The sequence below is a fragment of the Scyliorhinus torazame genome, chromosome 5 (assembly GCF_047496885.1).
Source record: "Scyliorhinus torazame isolate Kashiwa2021f chromosome 5, sScyTor2.1, whole genome shotgun sequence".
Lineage (NCBI taxonomy): Eukaryota > Metazoa > Chordata > Chondrichthyes > Carcharhiniformes > Scyliorhinidae > Scyliorhinus > Scyliorhinus torazame.
The window spans coordinates 172,904,963-172,927,266 of NC_092711.1; the positions used below are offsets into that span (position 1 = coordinate 172,904,963).

The 22,304-nt window shown below is 45.9% G+C and overlaps 1 protein-coding gene and 1 long non-coding RNA gene across 2 annotated transcripts; one reads left to right on the top strand and one right to left on the bottom strand.

Annotated features, from left to right (window-relative positions):
- Positions 1–1,217: 1,217 nt before the first annotated feature.
- LOC140422352 (uncharacterized) lies at positions 1,218–13,808 on the bottom strand. The gene is made up of 3 exons (XR_011947398.1): positions 13,546–13,808; positions 3,849–11,200; positions 1,218–1,374 (listed from the first exon to the last, which is right to left on the bottom strand). It is a non-coding gene; the product is annotated as an uncharacterized lncRNA (long non-coding RNA).
- LOC140422342 (uncharacterized) lies at positions 13,734–18,944 on the top strand. Its single transcript, XM_072507380.1, has 2 exons — positions 13,734–14,051; positions 17,695–18,944. The coding sequence occupies exon 2, from the start codon at positions 18,053–18,055 to the stop codon at positions 18,767–18,769; it is 717 nt and encodes a 238-aa protein (XP_072363481.1). The 5' UTR covers positions 13,734–14,051; positions 17,695–18,052; the 3' UTR covers positions 18,770–18,944.
- Positions 18,945–22,304: the final 3,360 nt, after the last annotated feature.

Sequence of the window (22,304 nt, forward strand, 5' to 3'; positions counted from 1 at the left end):
GTCAGAAACCGGCCTATGATTTCCCGTCTTCTGCCTCCCTTCTTAAACAGCGGTGTTACATTGGCCATTTTCCAGTCCTTTGGGACCCTCCCTGCCTTTAGTGATTCCGGAAAGATCACCAGGAATGCCTCCACAATCTCTTCAGCTATCTCCTTTATAACCCTGGAGTGTAGTCCATCTGGTCCAGGTGATTTATCCACCTTCAGACCTTTCACTTTCCCCAGAACCTTCTCCTTCGTGATAGCCACTACACCTCTGCCCCTGATTCGCCTGAAGTTCTGGTATCCCACTGGTGTCTTCCACCTTGAAGACTCACACAAAGTAACTTCAGTTCCTCTGCCATTTCTTTGTTTCCTGTTACTATGTCTCCAACCTAATTTTCCAGTGGTCCAACGTCTATTCTTGCCTCGCTGCTCCCTTTTATATATTGTAAAAAAACTCTTGTTATCTTCTTTTATATTATTTGCTAGCTAACATTCATATTTCATCTTCTCCCACCCCCCCCCCCCCCCCCCCCCCCGCCCCCTTATTGTTTTTTCAGTTGTCCTCTACTCACTTTTAAAGGCATCCCAATCCTCTGGCTTCCCACTAACCCTCGCCAGCTTGTATGCTTTTCATTTGCTTTTATGCTATCCCTGACTTTCTTTGTCAGCCACGGTTGCCTCATCCTTCCCTTAGCATCTTTCCTCCTTCTTGGAATGAATTTCTGTTGTGCCTCCTAAATAACCCCAAAAACCCCTGCCATTGCTGTTCCACTGTTTTCCCTGCTAGGCTCCCCTTCCAATCAACTCTGGCCAGCTCCTCGCTCATGTCTTTGTAGTTACCTTTATTCAATTGTAATACCATTACATCTGATTCCAGCATCTTCCTCGCAAACTGCAGGGTAAATTTGTTCATATTTTGGTCACTGCCCCCTAAGGATTCCTTCACCTTATGTTCCCTAATCAGGTCTGTCTCATTACATAGCACCAAATCCAGAACTGCTTGTTCCCCAGTGGGCTCTACCACAAGCTGCTCCAAAAATTCCCTTTCTTGGGATCTGCTACCAACCTGACTGCAATATGCAGTCCACCTGCATATCAAAGTCACCCATGATTATTGTAATATGCCAATACGGTTACAGGAACCCACTTCTCGCTGGTGGTACCGCTGTGCACCAATACTTGCTGTCCTTGTCCAATCAAGCACCTTTTGGGATTACCTTCTCTTCAGGTTTGCGACTGCTGATTGTGTTCCACTGTCTCAGACGTCTCCAGGGGAAATGTTGATCAGATGTTGTTCTCAGCTTCCTCTTCAGTAGCAGTAAAACTGGGGGACTCTGAGTGGTTGTGTGTGTGGTGTTGCGCGAAGTAGCCAGGAAACTGTTTAGATGTTCTTTGAAGAGATAACAAATAGGTTATACCAAGGAGAGCCAATGGATGTTATCTATCTTGACTTCCAAAAGGCCTTTGATAAGGTGCCTCACGGAAGACTGCTGAGTAAAGTAAGGGCCCATGGTATTCGAGGCAAGGTACTAACATGGATTGACGATTGGCTGTCAGGCAGAAGGCAGAGAGTGGGATAAAAGGTTCTTTTTCGGAATGGCAACCGGTGACGAGTGGTGTCCCGCAGGGTTCAGTGTTGGGGCCACAGCTGTTCTCTTTTATATATTAACGATCTAGATGACGGGACTGGGGGCATTCTGGCTACGTTTGCCGATGATACAAAGATAGGTGGAGGGACAGGTAGTATGGAGGAGGTGGGGAGGTTGCAGAAAGATTTAGACAGTTTAGGAGAGTGGTCCAAGAAATGGCTGATGAAATTCAACGTGGGCAAGTGCGAGGTCTTGCACTTTGGAAAAAAGAATAGAGGCATGGACTATTTTCTAAACGGTGACAAAATTCATAATGCTGAAGTGCAAAGGGACTTGGGAGTCCTAGTCCAGGATTCTCTAAAGGTAAACTTGCAGGTTGAGTCCGTAATTAAGAAAGCAAATGCAATGTTGTCATTTATCTCAAGAGGCTTGGAATATAAAAGCAGGGATGTACTTCTGAAGCTTTATAAAGCATTAGTTAGGCCCCATTTAGAATACTGTGAGCAATTTTGGGCCCCACACCTCAGGAAGGACATACTGGCACTGGAGCGGGTCCAGCGGAGATTCACACGGATAATCCCAGGAATGGTAGGCCTAACATACGATGAACGTCTGAGGATCCTGGGATTATATTCATTGGAGTTTAGGAGGTTGAGGGGAGATCTAATAGAAACTTACAAGATAATGAATGGCTTAGATAGGGTGGACGTTGGGATGTTGTTTCCATTAGCAGGGGAGACTAGGACCCGGGGGCACAGCCTTAGAATAAAAGGGAGTCACTTTAGAACAGAGATGAGGAGAAATTTCTTCAGCCAGAGAGTGGTGGGTCTGTGGAATTCATTGCCACAGAGGGTGGTGGAGGCCGGGACGTTGAGTGTCTTTAAGACAGAAATCAAGATAAATTCTTGATTTCTCGAAGAATTAAGGGCTATGGAGAGAGAGCGGGTAAATGGAGTTGAAATCAGCCATGATTGAATGGTGGAGTGGACTCGATGGGCCAAATGGCCTTACTTCCGCTCCTATGTCTAATGGTCTTATGGTGCACAGAGAACACCTGACAAGAACCAGAATGAGCAGGTTCTTCCCGGAGGTGGAGGACAAATGTGAACTCTGCCAGGGGGGCTCGGCCAATCATGCCCACGTGTTCTGGGTTTGCACCAGACTTGTCGGGTTCAGGATAACCTTCAAAATAATCAAAAGAAGAGGCGGGGGTGTTTAGGGAATTGGGGTTTGGGGGTGTTTAGGGAGTTGGGGTTCGGGGGGGGGGGGTTTACTTCCAAGGTTGGGTTTTTGCAAACTATCTGCTCTGCACAAATTTGTTTATTCTGTATTGTATAAAACTTTTATAAAAACATTTTCATAAACATTCTCAACTTTGCCCCTCACCTCGGGCTGGATTCTCTGTTTTGGAGACGATGTCCCCATGCCGTCGGGAAAACTGTGGTCTTTTACCCCAGGAAAACTGGCGTCAAAAGGCCACAGATTCCCCGTTTTGCTGGGGGCGAGCAGGCAGTCGTCATAGAGCTTGCAGCTCTAGCTGCCGATATGGCCCCCAGCACTTCCGGGTCAGAGGATGTGCATGTGCACAGCAGCGTCCGCGCCGTGCTCCATGGCGAACTCAGACAGCGGGCCTGGACCGACAAAATTGTGCCCCGCATCAGCCGCCACGGACAGCCCACACACATTGCCCCCAACACTCCCCTGCCCGCCAATCGGCCCTTCCCCGACTGCAGCGACCCCGGACTGAGTCCAAAGCAGCCTCGCGAGGTTCCTGTACGGCTGGGACCATGAGAGTCCCGCGCCTTCGGGAATTTGGCCGGTCGGGGACAGAGTATCACGGGGTGGGCCTCAGGCGGTGGATTCTCGGTGCGGCGTACTCCACGAGTACAGCCATTATTGGGGGGGGGGGGTGTGGAGAATTTAAAAACCGGCGCCAGGCCCGATTTCGACACCAAAACTGATTCTCCGCCCCATCACCGAATGCGATTTTGGTGTCCGGGGGTGGGGGGGGGGGGGCAGTGGGGCAGAGAATCCGGCATCGGGGGCGCGGAGAATCCAATCCTTGGTGTGGTGACCCTCAGGTTAAGTCACCGCCAGTCAGCTCTCTCTCAAACTGGGAGAGAAACCTATGGTCTTCTGGGGCGACGGTGACTTTCATTTCAATCTAACTGCACACGTGGTGAGCTCAGCAGCCTGAACTCCTCGGGGGGCCTGTTTTAATTATTTGTTCTGCACAACCATCTGATAAATCCAATGCCAGGTGAAATCGGCTGACCTGCTGTTAATTCTGTCTCAACATCGAAAGCTTCAATTTTCTTTTCTTGCTTGAAAACAATTTAATCCATTTCTCTTCACCAGTATTCTTTTTATCTTATGTTCTGCACACTCAGGGCAAAAGAATGAAGCTGTAGCATGTGGGGTTGAATGCAGATAACGCAGGTTTATTGAAGAGATAATCATAATCTTACACTAATCTTTCTTGTCACAAGTAGGCTTACATTAACACTGCAATGAAGTTACTGTGAAAAGTCCAGAGTTGTCACATTCCGGCGCCTGTTTGGGTACACAGAGGGAGAATTCAGAATGTCCAAATTACCTAACAGCACATCTTTCTGGACTTGTGGGAGGAAACCAGACCACCCGGAGGAAACCCACACAGTCACAGGTAGAACGTGGAGACTCTGTAAACACACAGTGACCCAAGCCAGGAATCGAACTGGGACCCTGGAGCTGTGAAGCAACAGTGCTAACCACTGTACTACCGTGCCACCCGTAACTCGACAAAAGTTTGATCTAGAAGTTTGATAAAGCCCACGAAGCAGCCAATGACATTACAAACTATACATGTGACTAGATTTTTAAAGTGATCACGTAACAACACAACGATAACCCCAAATATATAACATTTATGACTTCATGTGGGTGATCAGTCTGTAGAAGCGTAACCCTCTGAGGCTCCTTCTTTGACAGTAATTTTTGTGGAATTCAGCCTCAGGAGTCTGGCTCCTTTTTTGACAGTAATTTCCTTTGGAACTCGGCCTCGGGAATCTTCAGTACTTGGCCAGCAAGGAAGACCTTCAGAACCTCTACTTTTATCCCCAAAGTGACCATTACCTCACGTCACTGTTGGACCTGTTGTAATATGACAATTGGTCAATTTGGTCACTAGATTAATTTAATTGGGTCTTCAATTACTGACACCACCTTCTCTCATTATCTCAATGAATGTAATAGAACTGTTTCATACTATCCCTTTATCTGATTCAAGCAATCCCTTATTTATACAGTTTCAAATGTTGAGGCTAATAAGAGCTTGAAGGTCTCTCTTGCCAGTACATTTATCTTCATTGCACATTCTTTACATACACAGCAATTAAGCTTTTATATTTTTACAGCAAATAAAATTCAGTCTTTCATTACAACTATTGATTCATTAATTGTAACTTGATTAAGGTTCATTACTTATTAAGTCATCTGTTACTGACTGGTAGGTAATTAATACAGTAATCATTGATTAATACTGTTGATTAATACAAGTTACATTAGTTAAAAAAAACTATTTTGTGGAAGGTAATACCTTTCTTTCTTATGAACCTTGATTGGATTGAACTTGAGCCAGACTTTAGCAACATATGATGTCCAAAAGCTTCACAAAATTATGGAACTATATTAGTTTAAACAATTTCCACGAGTTCAGCAAGTTTTGGAAACATTTTGGTTGATACAGTATTAATTTTAAAAATAAAGGTCCAGTCACATGTTGGATTTTATCATGGCTTCCTTGACCTTATTACATTTAACAATTGATTGTCATTGAAGAGTCATTGATTTTAAAAACAAAATATCATTTTTTAATATGTTCATGGGGCGTGAGCATCGTTGGTTGTGCCAGCATTCATTGCCCATCCCTAATTGCCCTTGAGGGGGCAGTTAAGAGTCATCCACATTGCTATGTGTCTGAAATCACATGCAGGTCAGACCAGGTAAGGACAGCAGATGTCCTTTCCTGAAGTACATTGGTGAACCAGATGGGTCTTTATGACAATCAACAATGGTTTCACGGTCATCATTAGACTTTTAATTCCAGATTTTTATTGAATTCAAATGTCATCATCTGCGGTGCGGGATTTGAACCTGGGTCCCCCAGAGCATTACTCTGGGTCTCTGGTTAAGTAATCAATTGACAATACCACTACGCCACCCCCTCCCCTAGAACTGAGGCATACCTACAGTTTCTGACATTACAACAGTGACTACATCTCAAAAGTACTTCAATGGCTGTAAAATGCTTTAGGAGAACCTGTGATCATGAAAGATGCGATAGAAATATAATTTATTTTTAGAATTAATCCCTAAACAAGGTGGCACAGTAGTTTGCACTGCTGCCTCACGGCGCCACGGACCCAGGTTCGATCCCGGGTGACTGTCAATGTGGAGTTTGCACATTCTCCCCGTGTATGCATGGGTCTCACCCCCACAACCCAACGATGTGCAGGGTAGGTGGTTTGGCCACGTTAAATTGAGCCTTAATGGGAATTTTAAAAAAAAAATTATAAACAAGTATTGGTCCCCAAACTGAGCCCACTCATGAAAATCATGAATAAAGACGGAGTCTTGATTTTGTGCAACAATCATGTCTTTCTCTCCATTTCAAATCCCCTGTGAAAATCCAAACACAGCATATTGTAAATCATTCGATTTAAAACAGAACGAGTTGTTGTGATTTGGGATTCGCTGCCTGATGAAGGTGCAGGAACTTTACAGATTCTGTAGGAACAGAAACTTGCCGGGCGATGGGACTATATAAAGAATCTGTAAAGTTCCCCTTTGAAAGTTACAGTTGAATTTACTTCCTGCACCTTTGTCAGGCAGAGAATCCCAAATAACGACAACTTGTTCTGTTTTAAATCTAATAATTTCACAATATGCTGTGCAGAGAGCACAGGAGGCCATTCTGCCCATTAGATTTAAAACAGAACGAGTTGTTGTGAGCTGGGATTCAAAATAAACTTGGAAATAAACTAGGAAAATAAACTTGCAGGGCGGTGGAATTAATTTGATAGTTAATCCAAAGAGCTAGCAAGGGAACAATGGGCAGAATGGCCTCCTGTGCTCTCTGAACCTCATTTACATTTGAAGAAAGTGGGAAATATCTGGAACCCACTTCCGTCGTGCGGGATAGAAGCAGAGATGACGGAATGTTTCCCAAAGGAAATTTGATGGGCACTTGAGGGACATAAAGCGACAAGGATACGGGGAGAGAACAGGGAAATGGTTTGACCTACATAGATCAACAAGTTGTGAATCTTTGAAATTCTCCACCCCAGAGGGCGGTGGAAGCTCAGTCATTGAGTGTGTTTAAAGCAGAGACTGACAGATATCTAAATACCAATAACACAAAGGGATATGGTGATAGTGTGCGTAAAAAGGCACTGAAGTGGATGATCAGCTATGATTGTATTGAATGGTGGAGCAGGCTCGATGGGCTGAATGGCCAAAGATAGGTAGGAAAGTAAATTGTGAAGAAGACATAAGGAGGTTAAAAAAGTATATTTGAAATGAATGGGATAACATCTGGCAAATGGGTAACAATGTGCGAAAATGTGAAATTGTTCATTTTGGCAGGAAGAAAAAGAAGCTTCTCATCGAAATAGCGAGAGTTTGCAAAGTTCCGAGACTCAGAGGGATCTGGATGTCCAAGAGCAGGAATCACAAAAGGAGAGTATACAGGTACAGCAAGTAATTAGGAAAGCTAATAGAATGTTATTGTTTGTGAGGGGAATTGAATACAAAAATAGGGAGGTTATGTTTCAGTTATACAGGGCATTGGTGAGACCACATCTGGAGCACTGTGTACAGTATTGCTCTCATTTAAGGAATGATGTTAATGTGTTGGAAGCAGTTCAGAGAAGGTTTACTGGATTCATACCTGGAATTGGAGGCTGGTCTTATGAGGAATGATTGGACAGGCTGGGCTTGTGTCCGATGGAGTTTAGGTGACTTGATTGAACGTATAAGATCCTGAGGGGCCTTGACAGGGTGGATGTGGAAAGGATGCTTCCTCTTGTGGGAGCATCTAGAAATTGGAGTCACTTTAAAAGTAATAACTTGTCCATTAAAGGCAGAGAATAACTTTTTTCTCTCCGAAGGTTTGGAGTCTTTGGAACTCTCTTCCACAAAGGGCAGTGGAAGCAGAGTCTGTGAATATTTTCAAGGCAGATCTGGATAGATTCCTGTTCATCAAGGGGGTGAAAGGTTATCGGATGGGGGTGGGGCAGCAGAAATAGGAACAGGAGTAGACCATTCGGCCCTTCGAGTCTGCCCCACCATTCAATCATGGCTGATCCAACATTTCTCTTGGCCACTTTCCTGCCCTTTCCCTGTAATGCTTGATTCTCTCGCTGATCAAGAATCTATCTCAGCCTTAAATATGGACAAGGACTCTGTCCCCACAGCTCTCAATTCCAAAGACTCACAACCCTCAGTGAAGAAATTTCTCCGTATCTCAGTCTTAATAGGCACCTCGTTATTCTGAGACGGGTCCCTCTGGTCCACAGCTGGAGCAGGACTTCCCGACTCTTATACTCCAATCCCCTTGGAATCAGGGCCAACATTCCATTAGCCTTCCTGATTACCTGCTGCACCTGTCTGCCAGCTTTCTGTGTTTCGTGCACAAGTTCCCCCAAGTCCCTTTGTGTTGCAGCTTTCTGCAGTTTTTCTCCATTTAAATAACACTGATCTTTTGTTCTCCCTTCCAAAATCAACTTCACATTTTCCCACATTATACTCCATTTTCCAACTTTTTGCTCACTTACTTAACCTATCAATATCTCATTGCAAACTGTGTGTATCCCCCTCACAACTTGTCTCTGTGGAGTTGAGGTTACAATCAGATCAGCCTGGAACTTATTGAATGGTGCAGCAGGCTCGAGGGGCCGAGTGGTCTACTCCTGCTCCTAAGCCGTATGCTATCGTGTTCGTCATAATATTTTTTTCTTTAAATTTAGAGTGCCCAATTCATTTTCTCCAATTAAGGGCCAACTTAGTGTGGCCAATCCACCTACCCTGCACATCTTTGGTTTGTGGGGGTGAAACCCACGCAAACACGGGGAGAATGTGCAAACTCCACACAGACAGTGACCCAGAGCCAGGATTGAACCTGGGACCTCAGCGCCGTGAGGTAACAGTGCTAACCAATGCACTACCGTGCTGCTCTGCATCCGTCATAATGGATTGTAGCATTTTCCTTCCTACTGATGTCAGGTTAATGGGTCTGTGGTTCCCTGTTTTCTCTCTCTCCTTAAATATTGGGGTTACATTTACCACCTTCCAATCTGCTGGAACCAATCCAGCATCTATAGAATTTAGTAAGATGATCACCAATGTATCCACTATCTCTACAGCCACCTCTTTCAACACTCTGGGATGTAGAGCAGCAGCTTTTGGGGATTTATTAATTTTTAATCCAATAAATTCTCCAGTACTACTTTTTCACGAATACTAATCTCTTTCAGTCCCTCCTGCTCACTACTCCCTTGGTTCTCTTGTGTAACAGCAGAATCCAAAAGCTGTAATCAGGTGTGAAGAATTACTGCACCACTTTCCTGTGGATTTGTGTTCCTGAAAGGAATGTGTATTTGTTGCAAATATGTAATAATTTCTTCAATGCGAGCAATTGTCTGCCTATTGTCCAACCTTTTATTGTAATTTCCCAACCTACCACAGACAACCTGTCCCTCATACCTCAACATTTCCTTCTTTGAGAAAGACCCAGAAAAATTAAACAAAGAAACATATAACCACCATATCCCATCTTCATGGCAACGTGGCATGCTTTGGGGGGTTGCAAACAGAAATAGGAATTAACTATATTTTAACTTCCCACACATTTTCACTCTGTAACCCTTGTGAAATTGGAAATCACGTAGTCGCAACAAAGCTCAAAGAGCATCAGCCCACTGGAGGAAAAGTTGTGAGATCAGCCATTCCAGCAGAAAGAAACCCCGATCATCCCAATTGACAGGATGAATAAATTGCAGTCCGAATGAAATGGAGAGTAGAAACAATAACAGCACAATCCAATCCCTGCAATCAATTGTGAACTTGTTGGTGACTCAGCAGATGGGATGGATCATTCAACGTCTCCCCTAATCAGAGCAGGTGAATGGCCTCTCGGAGTGTGAACTCGCTGATGTCTCTGCAGGGTGGATAAATGTCGGAATCCCTTCCCACAATGAGAGCAGGTGAACGGCCTCTTCCCAGTGTGAACTCGCTGGTGACGCTTCAAGTGGGATGAATCACTGAATCCCTTCCCACACTGAGAGCAGGCGAACGGCTTCTCCCCAGTGTGAGCTCGCTCATGTTTCCACAGGGTGGATGAATGACTGAATCCCTTCCCACACTGAGAACAGATGAACGGCCTCTCCCCTGTGTGAACCCGCTGGTGTATCTTCAGGCTGGATAACTGAGCGAATCCCTTCCCACACTGAGGGCAGGTGAACGGTCTCTCCCCAGTGTGAATTCGCTGGTGTGTCCGCAGGGTGGATAAATCTCGGAATTCTTTCCCACACTGAGAGCAGTTGAATGGCTTCTCCCCACTGTGAACCCGCTGGTGTGCCTGCAGGTGGGGTGACTGAGTGAATTCTTTCCCACACTGAGAGCAGGTGAATGGCCTCTCCCCTGTGTGAATTCGCTGATGTGACTTCAGGCTGAATAATGCAGTGAATCCCTTCCCACACTGAGAGCAGGTGAATGGCTTCTCCCCAGTGTGAACCCGTTGGTGTGACTTCAGGCTGAATAACGCAGTGAATTCCGTCCCACACTGAGAGCAGGTGAATGGACTCTCCCCAATGTGAATTCGCTGGTGTGTCTTCAGGTTGGATACCTGAGTGAATCCCTTCCCACACTGATCGCAGGTGAACGGCTTCTACCCAGTGTGAACCCGTTGGTGTGACTTCAGGCTGGATAACGCAGTGAATCCCTTCTCACACTGAGAGCAGGTGAACGGTCTCTCCCCAGTATGAATTCGCTGATGTGACTTCAGGGTGGATGAATGTCTGAATCCCTTCCCACACCGAGAGCAGATAAACGGCTTCTCCACAGTGTGAACTTTTGCATGTGACTTCAGGCTGGATAATTCAGTGAATCCCTTCCCACACACAGAGCAGGTAAATGGCCTCTCTCCAGTGTGACTGCGTCGATGCATCTCCAGCTTAGATCGGACTCTGAATCTCTTCCCACAGACTTCACATTTCCACAGTTTCTCCATGTTTTGGGTCTCGTCGTAACTCTCCAGATCAGATAATCAGTTGAAGCCTTGACTACACACACAACACGTGTACAGTCTCTCCCCGCTGTGAATGGTGTTATGTTTTTTCCGGCTGTGTAACTGGTTAAAGCTCTTTCCACAGTCAGTGCACTGGAACACTCTCACTCGGGTGTGTGTGTCTTGGTGCTTTTCCAGTCACAATGATGTTTAAAATCGTCTGTAGCGAACAGAACAGACAAACATTTCTCCTTCTCGATTCAAAGGCCGATGATATTCAGGCCCCGACGAACCGAGCGACTCTGGCAGATCAAGATGTGACTTTTGAGATTTCTGTCTGTAATTCCTCCTCTTCTAATATCCTGTAAAAACAATTTACAAAAGACATTATTGTCAGTAAAGGATAGAAACTCAGAACAGACAATTTTTATTTCTCTGTAACATTTTATCCTCTCTCACTCTGCAAAAGCTGTAAATCTCCATCCCACACACTCTCCCTCCATTCTCACACTGCTCCACAACGAGTGAAGAAATCCCTCCTCATCTCTGCTTTCTCTCCATTTTCCTGCCTGTTATCCATAACCCTCGACTCCCTCGTCATCAGAAATCTGTCTGGGTGGGAACCATGTGATGCGGTGCAGGAGTAGCTGCTTTTCCGCAGATTCTGATGCCACTCATCTAGAATCCGTAATTTATCCTGATTGCCCGACACTCATCTACCTGATCCTTGAATTAATATTTGTTCTCATGTCTCTGGAAGACATTGGGATTAGGTAAGGCAAGATTAAGAAATCCGTCGATAAAAGAGGGAAGGTTGATTCAGTGGAAATGGAGCTGCCTTTTCAACATGGCGGCCTGACCCTCAGGAGGTCTCTCGACCCCGCGCTCTCAGGGACTCTCTCGGAGGTCGACTGCCGACATTCTCCGTGTTATTGACCAGCGGCTGAGTGAGCTGATTCAATACCTCTCATTGAGCTCATGAGGCCGAGCTGCAAAACACCATGAAGAGGCTCATTGATCCCGGGGCTGCGAGGGAGACCGGGAAAGTGAAGGACGTAGGAGGGAATATGGTCTTGGAGCCGAAGGGTGAGAATGGGGAGTTTTGGGACTTCTATAGCAAGCTGTACGAGTCAGAACCCCCTGCCGGGGCGGGGGCGATGAGGCAGACCTTAGAGGGGTTGGAGTTCCTGAAGATGGAAGAGGAGCAGGTGGAGGCCCTGGGGGCCCCAATTGCACTGGTAGAAGCATCCTTCACTTTCCCGGTCTCCCTTGCAGTCTCCTGCTTCCTCAACTGGTGCCCTAGCATCCTGCTCGCCTTCTCCCCCTACTCATACACCACCCTTCTTACCCTTCTCAACTGCCCCAGCGCCTTTCCCGTAGATAGAAGCCTAATGGATGGCTGTGTCTATTCGGAATCCTGGATATCCGTTATCCCTTCTTAGTTCCCAAATAACAGAGATCAAGTCTGTGCTTTTTGGCAAAGTTCAGTTGAACTTTGTCAGCTTGTGCCACTGGTAAACTTTGTTTGTCAACACAAGGTTAGGTCAGATTGATTGTCTTTAGCAAATACAGTAGTTGAGTTTTCATTCAATTACAAATTGTGATAATTCTTCAAATTATAATACACAGTATAAAATGACTGAGTGATTTAAAAAAAAGAAAGATGGCGATTTAGCAAAAGCAAGTAAAGGAAATAGGTTTCAGAAAGTGATAGATAGAGGGACTGGAGGTGATGCAACTGGGCAAGGTCCCTGGTCTGGAGGGGTACCTGGTGAAATTTTATAAGAAATTCTCTGAGGTATTGGGGCCAGGGGTGGTAAGGGATTTTAACGAGGCAAGGGAGCTGGGAGTGCTCTCCCAACGTTGTTGCAGGCTTCGATCGCCCTCATTTTGAACCAGGAAAAGGACCTTGAACAATGAAATGAAATGAAAATTGCTTATTGTCACAAGTAGGCTTCAAATTAAGTTACTGTGAAAAGCCCCTAGTCGCCACATTCCGGCACCTGTTCGGGGAGGCTGGAACGGCAATGCGAGTCATACAGACCGATTTCCCTGCTAAATGTAGATGCCAAACTATTGGCTAAGATCTTGGCCTCGAGAATAGAGGATTGTGTCCCAGGGGTGATAGGGGATAACTAGAGGGGTTTGTGAAGGGGAGGCATCTGGCGGCCAACATCAGGAGGCTACTCAATGTGATCACGATACCTCCAGAGGGACGAGAGATAGAGGTGGTGGTCGCCATGGATGCAGAGGTCTTTGATCGAGTGGAGTGGGACTATTTGTGGGAGGTCCTGGGGCGGTTTGGATTTGGACAGTGTTTTGTGGACTGGGTCCGGTTGTTATACCATGCACCGGTGTCGTGTGTACCGACAAACCAATTGAGTTCAGATTATTTCAGGTTGCACGGGGGGACGAGGCAGGGGTGCCCGCTCTCCCTACTGCTGTTTGCCCTGGCTATAGAACCATTTGCGATGGCACTGAGGGCGTCAGGGGATATTGGGATGGTGGACAGTATGAAAGAGACCATTCGTTTAGCCAGACAAATAAATGTGTCAAGCTGAGGGAGCAAACGGTGTAAATGTGTTAGAGAGAGACCTGGGCCAACCTTTCCGGAGTCTGCACCCTCCCTGTAATTACTTCCTTTTCCTTCAGTTGCTGCAAGTGACCAATTGAAGGTGAGAATGAGAAAATAAAGTGTTTTACTCACAGATGTTGGAGACAGGAGAGCATTTTAGTCTGTGTGAGCTCAGTCTCCATTCACACAAACGCGCGCTGATTGGCTGGAGAACAAAAGTCCTTCCGGTTCTAATTCTTCCCATTGGTCAATACCTCAGCAGGAAGGTCAGGGGTGGGCCTTCTGTCGCACATGCACAGCCTCTCCTCTTTCTTGGACATGCGCAGTCCCGTGCAGGGGGAGGGGAAATCATCCAGAGGCTTCTCGCTCTCGCCGCAGCTGTCAGCCGGAGCCGTCAGGCGGTTGCCTGGAAACCTTGCCTCGAGGAGGGGGAACAATGAGTGGGGAGGAGCTGCAGTGTCCGCGCGCCGGACCTGCGCACTGGAACCGTGAGACATCTCCGCGGATTCCTTTGCGTGCGCCGGAAGAGTTGGTGATCCCCTATCCAATCAGCTCCCCCGTTGTCTGAAGGCAGAAGCTGGACACTGAGCAAAACTGGGACCTCACAGACGAAAAACGTCCTCCTGTCTCCAACATCTGTGAGTAAAACACTTTCTTTTCTCCTCCTTTCTATTCCTTTTCTCATTCTGACCTTCAATTGGTGACTTGCAGCAACTGAAGGGAAAGGAAGTGAATCCAGGGAGGGTGCAGACTCTGCAAAGCTTGGCCCAGGTCTCTCTCTCTTAAAGACATTGACATCCTTTGTTCCCTCAGCTTGACACATTTATTTGTCTGGCTAAAAGGATGGTCTCTTTCCCAATGTTCACAATTAAAGGACTGGTTTCTCCAGGCAATGGCTGACATTTAAGGGGACAGTAAATTAATATCAGACAGAGACATGTCTCCTGTTGTTATATGGTAGAGATTAGATATATTATTTATAGTTATGTAATAACGTACATTTATTATTATTTCTAGCCTTGTAATATTGTACTGTAGTTATGTAATATATTTCCGGTTATTAGTCCACGGGGACCAGTGGGGTGTGGGAGTCATTGAATATATTCACGGATGAGTTGGACAGATTTTTAATAAATTGTTATGTTTTAATTCGTTTTGAAACAATGATTGCAACAGAGTAACAGAAAAAATTGTGGGAAATGGGCACAGAGCAGAACAAGAGATATTGCCAACATAAATCCAAGCAACACATTGCAGAATTAATTTGGAACAAGATATTTGAGGGATGACATGCCAGATCAATTGAACAACCAGTTAACAGTTTAAAGTAGTGAGTGGGGAAAGAACGTAAGATTATATCACAATTCATAGATTATTATAGAATTTACAGTGCAGAAGGAGGCCATTCGGCCCATCGAGTCTGCACCGGCTCTTGGAAAGAGCACCCTACCCAAGGTCAACACCTTCACCCTATCCCCCAAACCCAGTAACCCCACCCAACACTAAGGGCAATTTTGGACACTAAGGGCAATTTATCATGGCCAATCCACCTAACCTGCACATCTTTGGACTGTGGGAGGAAACCGGAGCACCCGGAGTAAACCCACGCACACGCGGAGGATGTGCAGACTCCGCACAGACAGTGACCCAAGCCGGAATCGAACCTGGGACCCTGGAGCTGTGAAGCAATTGTGCTAACCACAATGCTACCGTGCTGCCCGACCAATCCACTTAGCCTGCACATCTTTGGGTTGTGGGGGCGAAACCCACTCAAACACGGGGAGAATGCGCAACCTCCACACGGACAGCGACCCAGAGCCGGGATCGAACCCGGGACCTCAGCGCCGCGAGGCTGCAGTGCTAATTCAGTTTGTAAACCCAAAAATATTACAAACAGACTAACAGCATAATCAAATTAATATGGTACGAAGTCTTACAACACCAGGTTAAAGTCCAACAGGTTTGTTTCGATGTCATTAGCTTTCGGAGCGCTGCTCCTTCCTCAGGTGAATGAAGAGGTCTGTTCCAGAAACATATATATAGACAAATTCAAAGATGCCAAACAATGCTTGGAATGTGACCATTAGCAGGTGATTAAATCTTTACAGATCTTTACAAATTAATATGAATCACACAACATAGATGACATAGAACTCCTATAGTGCAGAAGGTCATTTGCCCCTTCAAGTCTGCAGTGAGCCTCAGAAAGAGCATTTCACTTTAGACCACGCCCCATCCTATCTTCGTAACCCGGTGCATTGATCATGGTCAACCCACCTAACCTACACATCTTGGACACTAAGGGGCAAATTAGCGTGATCAATCCACTTTCACTGCACATCTTTGGACTGTGGGAGGAAACCAGAGCACCCGGAGGAAACACACATAGAGACGAGGCGAATATGCAAACTCCACACAGACAGCCCCCCAAGACTGGAATTAAACCTGGGTCCCAGGCGCTGAGGTAGCAGTACTAACCACTGTGCCCTACTCTGGGCCTAAGTTAAATTGAATTCACTCATGGAAAGCCCAGGAGGAACAAGTAAGTCAAATTGGAGCCTATGTATTTGAGATAGATTAACTGCCGCCATTAGTTAGGCGACAGAGAGAACAAAAGAACAGATTTTCACGCCACAATCGGGCGTGCTCCATTACCCCCTCCTCCAACTCACTTTACACCACAGGCACCAAAGTCTCCTCAAACTGCTCCTTTCACGGATAAAAGCCCCGTCTGTACCAGAGTAGGATAAAGTCAACAACACATAAACCCTCCCATAATAAGAAAAATACAAAAGAATCACAACCACAATAGATCCAAGGGGACATTCCTCAATAAGACTGAGGACCCGGAGGATTAACCCCACGGCCAGACTGTCGTTACCCTCAGGATACCTTCTCCAAAATGAGAAGAAAAGAAGGGCCAACAAGGGAATGGGGATCGAATGTCCCTCCCGCATTTTAGACCCACCTGTGAAGACCTGCATCCACCATCCACCCTTCAACAATGGTGCCACTCGGTTTTGCCATGATTAACGCTTGGATAATAGAAGACAACGGATAATAAGCACACGGCACATCTACCATAACTGAGATAAGATAATCCGAGTCCCTGCAACACTTGAGGAGAAGATATTCAATTGCGCTCACAGAATAACAACTCCCTTCAACAGGATAAAAGATAACAAGTTCAGACAACGAAACAGTGATAAGGAAAGAGTCCAGATTAGAGCCTGAGTTAGTCTGAGCTGCAAACCATCCCTCCAAATCCTTGCGCTTCATGGATTTAATGAAGGCAAAGGCAGTAGTCGGATTATCGAAAGTCTTGACGGTGTTGTCGGACACAATTTTCAGGGTCGCTGGTAAAGCGACATAATTCACTCCCGCAGCCTTGAGTTCCCTTCAAACTTCATCGAAGCCTCGATGCTTCGTTTGCGTTGCTGTTGAAAAATCCTGGAAGAAGGAAAATCCTCATTCCTTATGGAGCCAGGTCCCACCTCATCTTACCCGTTTCCAGGACCTACTGCTGTCTTTCAAGTTGTGGAAGTGAATGATTACAGGCCTGGGATGAAAACTGTCCCTCAGCCTCAAAGACAGGATCCGATGCCCTTTCTAATTTGAAACACCCAGACTTCACATCCAGCTTGAGAAAACGTGGCAGCCGGTCCTCGAAGAACCTAACGGGAGCCTCACCCTCCACACCTTCTGGCAGGCTGACGACTCGGATGTTCTTTCTCTGACCCTCGGTTCTCCAAGTCCTCCAGGCTTCTCCCACGCCACTCAGCTGGTTCTCCAAGGATTTAATTCTTGCCTCCGCCGAGGAGGCATCTCGCTCAATGTTCAGGATTCTCTCTTCCGGATCTTCGAGCCTCTTCATGGTGTTGTTCAGCTTGGCCTCCTGAGCTGACAGATATTGAGTCAGCACACCCAGCCTCTGGTCAAGAACACGGAGAATGTCGCTGACATAGATCGGCCAATGATCCCACAGAATAAATGAGCAGGTTCGATGGGCCAAATGGCCAACTGCAGCTCCTATTTATTGTGATCTCTGTGCCCAGGACAGGAAGCAGTGAGCATGGATCTGTCAATCAGCCTGAATGAGCACCTTCAGGAGAATTGGGAGGGTGAATATTAGATACAGCAGAGTGAGAATGGAGGGAGAGTGTGTGGGATGGAGATTTTGGGGAATGAGAGAGGAAAGAATGTTATCTAGGAACTAGAATTGTCTGTTCTGAATTTCTATCCAGTATTGACAGTGATGTCTTTTGTAAATTGTTTTTACAGGATATTAGAAGAGGAGGAATTACAGACAGAAATCTCAAACTTCATGTCTCAATCTGGCTGAGCCTCTTAATTCCTTGGAACTGGATATCACCGGACTTTGAATCTCGAAGGAGAAATGTTTGCTCAATCTGTCGGCTTCAAAAGATTTTAACCATCAGTGTGACTGGAAAAGCACCGAGAGACACACAACCGAGTGAGAGTGTTCCAGAGCACGGACTGTGGAAAGAGCTTTAACCAGTTACACAGCCTGAAAAGACATCACACCATTCACAGTGGGGAGAGACTGTACACGTGTTCTGTGTGTGGACGAGGCTTCAACTGATTGTCAAACCTGGAGAGACACCAGGACACCCAAAACATGGGGAAACCGTGGAAATGTGGGCACTGTGGGAAGGGATTTAGTGCTCCATCTCAGCTGGAAGCTCATCGACGCAGTCACACTGGGGAGAGGCCGTTCACCTGCTCTGTGTGTAGGAAGGGATTCATTCAGTTATCCGCCCTGAAGTCACACCAGCGAGTTCACACCGGGGAGAAGCCGTTCACCTGCTCTCAGTGTGAGAAGGGATTCACTACTTCATCTAACCTGCTGACACACCAGCGAGTGCACACTAGGGAGAGGCCGTTCACCTGCTCTCAGTGTGAGAAGGGATTCATTGCTTTATCAAACCTGCTGACACACCAGCGAGTGCACACTGGGGAGAGGCCATTCACCTGCTCTCAGTGTGAGAAGGGATTCACCACTTCATCGAACCTGCTGACACACCAGCGAGTGCACACTGGGGAGAGGCCGTTCACCTGCTCTCAGTGTGAGAAGGGATTCATTGCTTTATCGAACCTGCGGATACATCAGCGAGTTCACACTGGGGAGAGGCCGTTCACCTGCTTTCAGTGTGAGAAGGGATTCACTCGGTTATCCAGCATGCAGATACACCAGCGAATTCACACTGGGGTGAGGCCGTTCATCTGCTCTCAGTGTGAGAAGGGATTCACTCGGTTATCCCACCTGCAGAGACACCAGCGAGTTCACACTGGGGAGAAGGTATTCAGATATCCATACACCCTGCGGGAACACTAGCAAGTTCACACCTGGAAGAAGCCATTCACCTGCTCTGAGCAGGGGAGACATTCAATGATCCGGAGACACTAGCGAGTTAATTCTGGGAAGAGACCATTCATCTCTCAATGTGGGGAGGGGTTTTGTGATTTGTGACTCCAACAAGTTCACAATAAATTACAGATGTTGGCTCTGTTGTGATTGTTTCTGCTCTCACTGACATCCAGGACTGCATTTTGTTCATTCTGACATCTGGTGAATGGTGATGATTGGAGGGTTTCTTTCTGCTGGACTGGCCGGTCTAACACCTCTGCCTCCGGTGGGCTGACCATTTTTGAGCCTCGTTGCGATTACCTGGTTCCAAGTTTGACGAGGAGCACAGAATGAAAAGGTGTTTGCACGTTGATAGATATTTAGTTCCCAAAGCAGCCACGTTGCCATGAAGATGGGCTATGGTGGTTACAGGGTTCTTTTGTCTAATTTATCTGTGTGTTTCTCGCAGAAGGAAACTGTCATGGTATGAGGGGCAAGTTGTCTGTGGTAGATTGGGAAATTACAATAAACAAATCACTGAAAGTGGCAACGCAGGTGGATAAGGAGCTAAGAAGGCAGGCGACATGGTTGTCTTCATTGGTCGGGGCATTGAGTTTAAAAATTGGCAAGTCATGCTGCAGCTGTACAGAACCTTAGTTAGGCCACACGTGGAATATTGCCTACAATTCTGGTCACCACATTACCTAAAGGATGTGGAGGCTTTGGAGAGAGTACAGAGGAGTTTTACCAGGATGTTGCCCGGCATGGAGGGTATTAGCTGTGAGGAGAGGTTAGATAAAGTCAGATTGTTTTCACTAGAGCAACGGAGGTTGAGGGACGACCTGATAAAAGTTTACAAAACTGAGTGGCATGGACAGAGTGGATAGTCAGAAGCTTTTTCCCAGTTTGTAAAAGTCAATTACCAGGTGACATAGGTTTAAGGTGCGAGGGGCAAAGTTTAGCCAAGATGTACGAGGGACGTTTTTTACACAGAGGGTGGTGAGTGCCTGGAACTCGCTGCCGGAGGAGGTGGTGGAAGCAGGTACGATAGTGACGTTTAAGAGGCATCTTGACGAATACATGAATAGGATAGGAATAGACGGATACAGACCCTGGAAGCACAGAAGGTTTTAGTTTAGACAGACATCATGATCCGAGCAGGCTTGGTGGGCCGAAGGGCCTGTTCCTGTGCTGTACTGTCCTTTGTTCTTTGTTGTTCTTTGAATGCCGATAGACAATAGACAGGCAACCACTCGCATTTTATTTACATAAAATATAGATACCTTTTAAGAAGCAAAAATTAAACAGCAAAATGAAGCTATCGTGACGAACAAGAAATGTTAAAGATTCCATTAGATCAATGGAGGAGATAATATAGTAGCGAGCCTGAGGATTGGGAACTTGTTTTAGAATTCAGCAAAGGATCAAGAAACTGATGAAGAGAAAATAGAATATGAGAGCAAACTGGGGAGAACTGGAAAAGCTTCGAAAGGAATGTGAAAAGGAAAAGATTAGCAAAGACCAATGTGGGTCCATTCCAGGCAGAGACAGGAGAGTTTATAATGGGGAATAAGGAAATGGCAGAGAAACTAAACAATGTGTGTCTGTCTTCACAGAGAAAGATACAGAAATTGTCTGAAAAATATCAGAGAACCAAGGGACTAGTGAGCAGGAGGAACTGAAAGAGATTAGTATTAGTGAAAAAGCAGTACTGGAGAAATTAATGTGGTTGAAAGTTAATAAATCCCCAAAAGCTGATGCTCTACATCCCAGAGTGTTGAAAGAGGCGGCTGTGGAGATAGTGGATACATTGGTGATCACCTTTCACAATTCTATAGATTCTGGAATGGTTCCTGCAGATTGGAAGGTGGTAAATGTAACCCCAATATTTAAGGAGGGAGAGAGAAAACGGGGAACCACAAACCCATTAGCCTGACATCAGTAGGAGGGAAAATGCTACAATCGATTATAAAGGATGTAATAACATACGAATTAGGAGCAGGAGTAGGCCACTCGGCCCCTCGAGCCAGCTCCACCATTCAATAAGTTCCCAGCTGATCTGTTTGAAACCTCAACTCCACAGAGGCCCCTTAGAAAATACGTCTGAGGAAATAGTAAGAATATTCTTTATTATTATAATCTTTATTATTGTCACAAGTAAGCTTACATTAACACTGCAATGAAGTTACTGTGAAAATCCGCTAGTCGCCACACTCCAGCACCTGTTCGTGTACACAGAGGGAGAATTCAGAATGTCCAATTCACCTAACAAGCACGTCTTTTGGGACATGTGGGAGGCACCCGGAGGAAACCTACGCAGTTTTGGGGAGGACGTGCAGACTCCGCACAGGCAGTGACCCAAGCCGGGAATTGAACCCGGGTCCCTGGAGCTGTGAAGCAACAGAGCTAACCACTGTGCCTTCATGCTGCTGTGTCAGTTATGGGGAACAAGGAAATGGCCGAGGAGTTAAACAGACATTATGCATCAAGATACTTCGAATATCCCATTAATATTAAAGAATACGGAGGGAGCAATTAAGTACCATCACTGGAGAAGTCGTATTGGACAAACTAATGGGGATAAGATAAGTCCCCTGGATGGCTGCATCCTCGGATCCTAAAAGAAATGGCTGCAGGGATAGTGGATGCATTGATTGTAATTTTTTAAAAATCCTTGGATTCTGGAGCAGTACCAGAGAACTGGAAAACTGCCAATGTGACAACCCCCCGATTCAGAATGGGAGGGAGGCATAAAATGAGACACTATCGGACGATTAGCCTGACATTTATTATTTATTTGTTTTTGTTTTTTTTAGCTTAACGTTTATTATTGAAAAAATGTTGGAATAAATGAGGAAGTAATAGCAGCACATTCAGAAAATCTGAAGATATTAAGGCTGAGAGATTTTTAAAAAAATGTAAATTTAGAGTTCCCAAATTTTTTCCAATTAAGGGGCAATTTAGCGTGGCCAATCCACCTACCCTGCACATCTTTTGGGTTGTGGGGGCGAAACCCACGCAAACACGGGGAGAATGTGCAAACTCCACACGGACAGTGACCCAGAGCCGGGATCGAACCTGGGACCTCGGCGGCGTGAGGCAGAGAAAATCCCTCTCAGAGAAAAAAGTTCTCCTCTGCCTTAAATGGGCAAGTTATTACTTTTGAAGTGACTCCAATTTCTAGATTCTCCCACAAGAGGAAACATCCTTTCCACATCCACCCTGTCAAGGCCCCTCAGGATCTTTCACGGTTCAATCAAGTCACCGAAACTCCATCGGATACAAGCCCAGCCTGTCCAATCATTCCTCATAAGACCAGCCTCCAATTCCAGCTATGAGTCCAGTAAACCTTCTCTGAACTGCTTCCAACACATTTACATCATTCCTTAAACGAGAGCAATACTGTACACAGTGCTCCAGATGTGGTCTCACCAATGTCCTGTATAACTGAAGCATAACCTCCCTACTTTTGTATTAAATTCCCCTCACAATAAACAATAACATTCCATTAACTTTCCTAATT